We start from the raw sequence: 8,066 nt of genomic DNA on the forward strand, positions 1-8,066 counted from the left end.
CCTTCCCTCTTCCTTGGTATTTCCCGACAGAATATTATCCAAACTGTGAAGTAGTGTTCATGGGCATGGCAAACATTCATTCTATCAGGAAGAGCTTTCAGTCACTGCGTTTGCTCTGCACACAAATGCCAGACCCTGGAAAGTAAGTAGACATTTGGTGGGTTTTGCTTTTGTTTACATTTTTCTGCAACTGCATTCTTTTGGTGTTGGTTGGTAAACTGAAATTCAGTGTTTTTTCCCTTGGTGACTTCCTTGTGTAATAACGCTAAGCTATATTTTTTCATTTCCACTGCATTTGAGCTAAAGGGAGAAATTGGTGTATTATCACTGAATTGAACCTAGAAAATGAGATCTGGGATTATAACATAGCCTTGAGTATCAATACTAGAATGTTATTACTTTCAGGAGGGCTTCTAAGTGCTGGCAGTTGGGCTTACTTGATGTTCCTGGTTCTTCAGTCTTCACAGCCTGGCTCTCCTTCAGAAAATTCTGGTGGTGTTCCGTGTACTTCACTCATTTATAGCATCATTTCCAGAGGCTTATTTCATAGCCCTCCAATGCTGTGGTATAACTAACCTCTAGTGGCCCATCATCTCAAGACCTTCTGAGGCTGGGTCTTCACTAGGACACTGCATTTGCACCAGTCCTGTTTCCCTACCACTTTCCTGTTTTGAATTTGCTGCCAAGAGTCTTCTATGGTTTCAGTGTAGATCCAGAATGGCCACCCTTACTAAATGGGATATGTAGCTCTTTGTAGGGTAGAGGTTCTTGAGATACCTACAGCACACCTTGTGAAGCCTGGGAATAGTTGAGATACGGGAGATTTCAAAGGCACCTGAGGTTCCCCCCTTTCACTGAGGCACAGAGTTGTCAGGGGCGTATGGCAGAGTCCCGAGGTTTGCCAGTGGGACTGCTGGGTAATCTGGATCCTTGGCTCAGAGAGAGGGAGACAGCAAAGGCTGCTGGAAGTAAGGATTACCCCGTGGCGCTTACGTTGTCCATGGCTGGTGATGTGTTACGCTCCTGTCTGGGAAAACATTAAAGCTTCTTGCAAGTCTTATGCAGCAAAGTGCATACCAGAGATGTGCTGTTCCTTAGGTGGACTGCATGGCTTTGTTTCCTGTGAATCTGGGAAAGTGTTAACGAGATGTAAATGAAAAATATTCAAGAATGACATTCACAGCTTATTAAAATAGAAGCTTTGACTTGATAAATTCAAAGATCCAAGCCTGAAAGCATTTTAAAAGGGCAAAAACTGTCTTTCCTTGTTTTCCTCTAGTTGGTTATCAGCTCTGGAAAGTACCAAATGGCTGCAGCACTTGTCTGTGCTTCTGAAATCTGCGCTACTCGTCGTTCATGCTGTGGACCGAGACCAGCGACCAGTCTTGGTGCACTGCTCAGATGGCTGGGACCGAACCCCCCAGATAGTGGCGCTGGCCAAACTGCTGTTGGATCCCTATTACAGGACCACAGAGGTTTGTAAACCGTCTGTTAGTGCACGAGGTAGTCACCGACTTTGGGTCCTTTTCTGAGGATGTCTGTCTAGAAGTGATTTTATTTTTTTCTTCTAGGAAAAGCACCAAAGCTGGCCGGAGTTTGCCAACAGTAGTCCGCAGATACAGTTACATATAGGTGTAAATACAGCAATCTGTAATTCCAGAGCAGATTATATTTTTCCCCTTTGTTGTAACTGTCCAGTCATGGTTTGTGCTTCCCCATATTTAGCTTAGGAATATGTAGTACCGAGTGCGATGTATTGCAGTTTCCATTACACCATTACAGTTTCTCAGCCAGCTATTGGTACAAAGCCTTTCTCTTTTCTAGATTTCCCAACTGCGTGTTTTTCCAGTTTCACGCTTTTGTTGTCCTCTGTCACTTAGTTAATTTCTCTTGGTTTTTCAGCCTGTATTTTTTTTGCTCCCATCACTTTTCAGCATTGTGTGATCTGTGGTGGCTGGATTCCATCTGCAAGCCCACATGCAAGATGCCTTTGTTGTCTAGAACAGAAGCATATGTCTGAGCGCTGTGCACTGAACTGCTGCTTAAAGCCTCAGACACATGAGGACCAGAAGTTTAAACTGCAGCAATGCTTTTTGGATGAAATTGTGGAAACTTTCTCAGATCCTTTTTCACATGCGTTCTAGAAGTCAGCATCCATCAGGTCAAAACATACTCCTCTGTCCTTGGCGCAGAACCTCCTGCCTCCTGGTCCCTCCTAAGAGTGCTGTCATTCCTGTTGGAAGTGCAGAGTTCTGTACACACCCTTTGCCTTCTGTCTTGTCACCACCGCGTCAGAGGAAACCATAAACTGTAGCTGTCTATACAAGGATCAGAAATGTTTAGGAAAAAGTCTTCAGCATTGTCATATTTCAGCTATCGGCTATTATTTTTTTTGCTCTGATTACAACGATTGACTTAATAAGCATGCTCTACAATCTTTCTTTCCACTAAGAATCAAATCCTTCCTCACCTGTGATGGGTTTTAGGTCCTGTAATATGAGGTGTTGCATTCAGGTGCTCAGCTAGGTGCTGTTTTGAAATGTTCTTTGCCCTTTTTCACATGTGTAAGAAATCACGCAACTTGACCTTTAATCAGCCTTGTGACTGTGCTACATTTGCTGTACATGCAGGCAGGCACTCTTTCTGAGCATGGATGTCCTTTCGTGGATGAATTTTTTTTCTTTTATGATGGACAGATCTGCCCATCATTTTCAAGGGAGAGCTTTAACATTTCCCTTCCTGTCCAAATGTTGGTTACGGTGACCCTGAGGGGTTTGGTCAAGGTGAATTTCCTCCTCACCCCAGCCTGGCCCAGACAGGTCTCACATCAGGATCTTCCGTGCCAGTCGCTGAGGACTTAACCTGCCTTATTCCCTTTCCTCTTCATGTAGGCTTGGGAATTCATATCTGTCCTAATATCGTTGCGCAGCATTTCAGAGCACAGAGGCATTAGGTAAAGCAGTAAAGATAAGTAATGAGGCCAATGCTGAAGGGAAATGGCAGTGGGTGAGGATACTGTAATAAGGTGATTCCCATGAGCCTCAGACTGTCTTAGAAAATTGAACCATAGAAAAATATGAATTTTTCATCTGTACTTTCATTTCTGCAGGGTTTCCAGGTGCTAGTGGAGACGGAGTGGCTGGATTTCGGCCACAAGTTTGCAGATCGCTGTGGCCATGGTGAGAATTCGGATGACCTAAATGAGCGCTGCCCAGTGTTTTTACAGTGGCTGGACTGCGTCCATCAGCTCCAGAGGCAGTTCCCTTGCTCTTTCGAGTTTAACGAAGCATTCCTTGTGAGTTGTGGCTTGAGAGATTGCTGTTTTATAGACTGCTGCTAAACCAGTACCCAGTACTAACATGCTCTAGAGCCCCGAGGGTTTTCTGATTTTTCCCATCTGTCTGTGATACGATGCAGCCTGATAAAGGAAACGGGAAAACTGCCCAGATACAGTAGACAAAAGTACTTTTATACTTCCTGGGACCTGAGGTCTGTTCACTCTTACAACCAAAGCAGGACCCTTGAGGACTTCTTTTAAACTTTAAAGAAAGAAATAAATGATACGAATTTAATAGTCTCACCTAAGAGGTGCTGAAATAACTCTGGTATAATACATCCACACAGCATGAAAAAAGTCATAGTTACTGGCAATAAAAGTTCCCCTTACTTTGATCTTGTTTTGAGTTGAAGGCTCCTCCTCTAAAAACAACCTCCCCCTTACCTTCCTGAAAATGTGTAGGATATATGAGCTGTGCTTTATTTTCTTTTCAAGTGGACAGCTCTGCTATGAGAAATTTGCCGAGGATGGTCAAAATCTATTCTCAAGGCCAGAAAGCAGTTCTCTGGGAAAGTGGCAGTCACTGACTGCAGGACAAGTAATCTGAAGAATAAAAGTTTTTATGAAGTGTCTGATCCACTAGGAGGTTTAAAGCACGCTGACTCGACTTACCACTTGCCAGCTCAGCCTTGTCACCGACTATATGTGCGGTCCTAGCTTAGCGCAGTTGTGAAATGAGATATGTGAGGTTATAACTGGCTTCACAGCACACTGCTAATCTGCAGGAGCTGTGTGTGAGCATACCCTTACTATTACGGCCTTTAGAGTAAACCCCTTCATTTCTTGGTGTATTGAAGTACTTGTCTTCATTTGAACATCTGAATACTCCCATGGAAGTCATTGATGTGCTTAAAGTTAATTTCATATTAAGCTATTTTGTCAGCCTGGGACCACAGCATGGAGTGAGTAATGGATCGGGACGTGTGTGCTGTATGCACTTATACCAATGTACAGAAATTAACACTTTTCCCCACCATTCATTGCCTTTCTGTGCTGGATTAATGTTTTGTAACAGGTATTGGGATTCTCTTCTTTGCCTGTCCTACGGGGCTAAGAGTTTGAACCAGCAAGACTTCTATACTTGATGATCAAATATTTTGTCCTTTTTTTTTTTTCCTGAATTTTTTTAGTTATGATTTTAAAAGATTCCACTACGCTTGAGTTCTTTTGCAATTCGTTTATAAGGAGGTATGCAGAGAATGCTAGGTGTATTTGTGTATCGGTCTGTAGGACGGGGGTCCTGTTGCCCTGTGAGGGAAAGATCTGTTGCTTCTTAAGCCTAAATGTTGATTCTCACGTTAAGCTGATATCTTCTGCCGTATGACAATATTTGTATTGGTCTGTGCAGGTCAAATTGGTGCAGCACACCTACTCCTGCCTCTTTGGTACATTCCTGTGCAACAATGCGAAAGAAAGAGGAGAAAAACACACTCAGGAACGGACCTGTTCTGTCTGGTCTTTGCTGCGGGCAGCAAACAAAGCCTTCAGAAACCTGCTCTACTCCTCTCAGTCAGAATCTGTAGGTATCCTTCATTTCCCACCACGCGGGGAGAGTCCCTTTAGGGGCTCCCAGGTGCAATGTTCTCAAAAGTGTGTACTTTAAGAAAATGCCCAAGCTTTTGTAGCAGTGGGACACAGTAATGGCTTCACTGTCATCACGATTACAGTGCAGAGAGGGGCATTTCCAGAAAAGCGTGCTTAGCTCTCCTCATTGATGTTTACCTTTGAACGCTCTGGTCAGTCTGATGTTTCAGGTCTTGCATTAAGTTTGCTGATATTTGAGGAATTTCAAAACACATCCTCAGAAATTTCTCTATGCTGGAAATGCATTTTCCATAACTAAATATTTTGCTTTACTTTTTTTGTAAAGGAAAACATTCCGGTTCCCGCTCAGTGGCAGGGAACCTGATTGTTTCTCTGCCATTGCCTGCTTTTCCACAAGGAAGTTGCCTGGGAAAAGAGTAGAATTGATAGAGCGACCCAAAGTGGTTTTAAACTGAAACAGAAAGCGTGTTCCACAGTCAAGGAATCCCTTTTAAGAGCAAGCTGCCTCTTCAGCAAAGTATTTCTGCATGTACTTAATTTTTAACATATGAGTGCTTCCATTAAAGGCAGGGTTGGCTTTGATGAATTGGAGCCTGTGGAAGGCGGTTATTAGTTCAGCTCTCGTATGGCGTGGTATAATACAATGTACAAGGACATCTCTACGCCAACAATGGGCCACTGAATTCTTCAGCAGTTTAAATCACTCACAAGCATTATTATGGTGTCGATTCACACAGAGCACATAGCAGTAACTCATTCATGACAAGCTGAAAGGCAGCATTGTTATGCCTCAGCCTCTGTCTCTGAAAGAAAAGATAATTATATAGTCAAGTGTAGCTGATTAAAAATGCCATAGCTGCTTCCTGGCCTTCAGGGTTTAGATATCTAGAGATCTAGCAAAGCCTCCCAGCTGCAAACCTGAATAGTAAACTACCACAGTCGGATTCATAGAATCGTAGAATGTTTTGGGTTGGAAGGGGCCCCTAGAGGTTGTCTAGTCCAACCCCCCATTCGAACACCTCTGGGAGCGAGCAGTTTACCACTTCTGAACGTTGTGTGTTCTCCCCTCTCAGGTGCTGTACCCAGTGTGCCATGTGCGTAATTTAATGCTCTGGAGTGCTGTTTACCTGCCGTGCTCTTCCCCCTCTACGCCCGCTGATGACACCTGTGCCCCGTACCCTGTTCCTGGCTCTAGCCCTGAAGATCAGCCTCTGGGCAGGTGAGCCTAGAGCCCAGAAATCCCATCCTGTAAAGTAAGATCAACAGAGAATATTGTGGGATATAAGGAGGAGAATACTTGGGGTGGGAGGGAAGTGTTTTTCACAGGCTTATTGGTGGGACCGTTTGACTGACCTACCCACAAGTGGTCTGTCATTGTTTTGGTTTTGAAAGCTGTTAAGTTTCGGAGGTGATAGCGTAAGAGAAGATTAGCAAATAGAATTAAGCTCCAGGTATTGCCTTGCCTTGTAGGATTCCTTCAATCCTGGTGGGATATAAGCTTTCGTTTGCTTATCTTGAATTTGAGTTCTTTTTTTGGTGTTGCATAACTATTTCTTTGCTTTTTTGTACAATCATTCTGAGCACATGTTAATTAGGAGGTGTGACCAGACTCTAAGCATTTGTGCTTTGTGGCAAAGGGATTATTCTGAGAACGTTTGAAGTCTGATTGAACATATTTTCCTGATGGCAGACAAAGAAAGTACTGAAGCAGCTCTGCACTACAGATGGTCAAAATACGCTCCTAGATAATACTTCACAGAAGTCCATTAGTTAGCAGATTGTTCCTGTCCTAATTGGGGGGGAGAGCTGTTAAACCATAGTAGCTAAGTGTTTAAAAAAAAATAAAAACAAGCCCTGACTTTGGATTCTGATTACTTGTACCTTTATAGGTTACCAAAGACGAGATCATTTGACAATCTGACGACAGCCTGTGATAGCAGCGTGCCTACAACCAATCGACGTAGTAGCGACCCCAGCCTGAATGAAAAGTGGCAAGAGCACCGCCGGTCTCTGGAGCTGAGCAGCCTTGGTAACCCTGGGGATGATCCGTTCGATGGAGACAGCCTGAGCAAACAAGGCAGGGCTCCAGTTGGAGCAGAGCTCTCTGTTGCAGCTGGTGTGGCAGAGGGACAGATGGAGAACATTTTGCAAGAGGCCACTAAAGATGATGTTGGTCTGGAGGAGCACTTAAGAGGTAGCGTAGAGACAGTAGGTAAAGGGGACGAGATTGCCCTGGACAAGGAGAAGAGAACTGAAAATCTACATGGGTATGTCAGTGACGTCTGTGGAAAGGCTGAGGCAGATAAAGGTTTTGTGATGAACAATCCACATCCAGTTTCACAAGGTGCTTCTGAGCTTAAAGGACAACAGGACGAGCATAGTGATCTCGGTAGCACCATCCAGAAGTTACCTCAGGTGAAAGGACTACAGCCTGTTCCTTTGGAGGGCTTTGTAAATAGAGATACTCAAAAGAATATGGAGGAAGAAGGCGTTGGCAAATTTGAGGGAGAAGCAGAGAGCCTGTATAATGCAGCACAGGCCAGCCTTCTGTTACCTCTTATGGTCCCGCACGAGGCAAGAACATGCAACATCGAAAGCTCTACAGAAACCTTAACCGAGAACGAAGCAAAGCAAGAGCTCATTCCGAAAGGTCCTTGCCATAGACCTCACTCAATCGACAACAGTGCTGATGAACTTTCTCAAACTGTTGAAAATAGGCCAGAGGGGGAGAGCATGCTAGAACTTCAAAAACTGGGAACAAAAGTATATAGGACTTCTGGTAGCAGCACCACACACATCCCAATGCCTTCCCCTTGTGCCTTGCCTTTAGCTGAATGTAAAGATGAGATTGTGTGTAATGGAGAGCTGGAGCCTGAGAACAAGGTGACAGAGAAGCCTGCAGGGTTTAGCATCGCCCAGAAATACCGTGCGACAAACGGACACTGTGTGAATGGAGAGGACGGTCGGATCAAAGCCTCTCTGAGCCGTCAGGTCTCCACGGCTAGCTGTAGTTCTGCACAGTTCCACTTGAGGAACTTGCACCAAAAATGGATGTTCAGTCATCTTGGTAAGCAGCAGGCAGCCAGCAGCCCAGACCAACCTGCCAGAAGTCACCTGGACGATGATGGGATGCCTGTCTACACTGACGTTATCCAGCAGCGCCTGCGCCAGATAGAAACCGGCC

At 44.5% G+C, this 8,066-nt stretch overlaps 1 protein-coding gene across 22 annotated transcripts in view; it reads left to right on the forward strand.

Moving 5' to 3' along the window:
• Positions 1–8,066, forward strand: part of MTMR3 (myotubularin related protein 3) — an 80,492-nt gene that overhangs the window by 63,965 nt on the left and 8,461 nt on the right. For all 22 annotated transcript variants that reach the window (XM_035898263.1, XM_009642858.2, XM_035898262.1 and 19 more), the window contains 6 exons: positions 31–142; positions 1,280–1,475; positions 3,110–3,295; positions 4,686–4,856; positions 5,956–6,101; positions 6,772–8,066. In XM_035898263.1, the coding sequence (XP_035754156.1) occupies positions 31–142; positions 1,280–1,475; positions 3,110–3,295; positions 4,686–4,856; positions 5,956–6,101; positions 6,772–8,066 (2,106 nt within the window). The remainder of the gene's footprint in view (positions 1–30; positions 143–1,279; positions 1,476–3,109; positions 3,296–4,685; positions 4,857–5,955; positions 6,102–6,771) is intronic.

Source organism: Egretta garzetta, unplaced genomic scaffold (assembly GCF_000687185.1).
Source record: "Egretta garzetta isolate BGI_Z169 unplaced genomic scaffold, ASM68718v1 scaffold7, whole genome shotgun sequence".
In the NCBI taxonomy this organism is placed as follows: domain Eukaryota; kingdom Metazoa; phylum Chordata; class Aves; order Pelecaniformes; family Ardeidae; genus Egretta; species Egretta garzetta.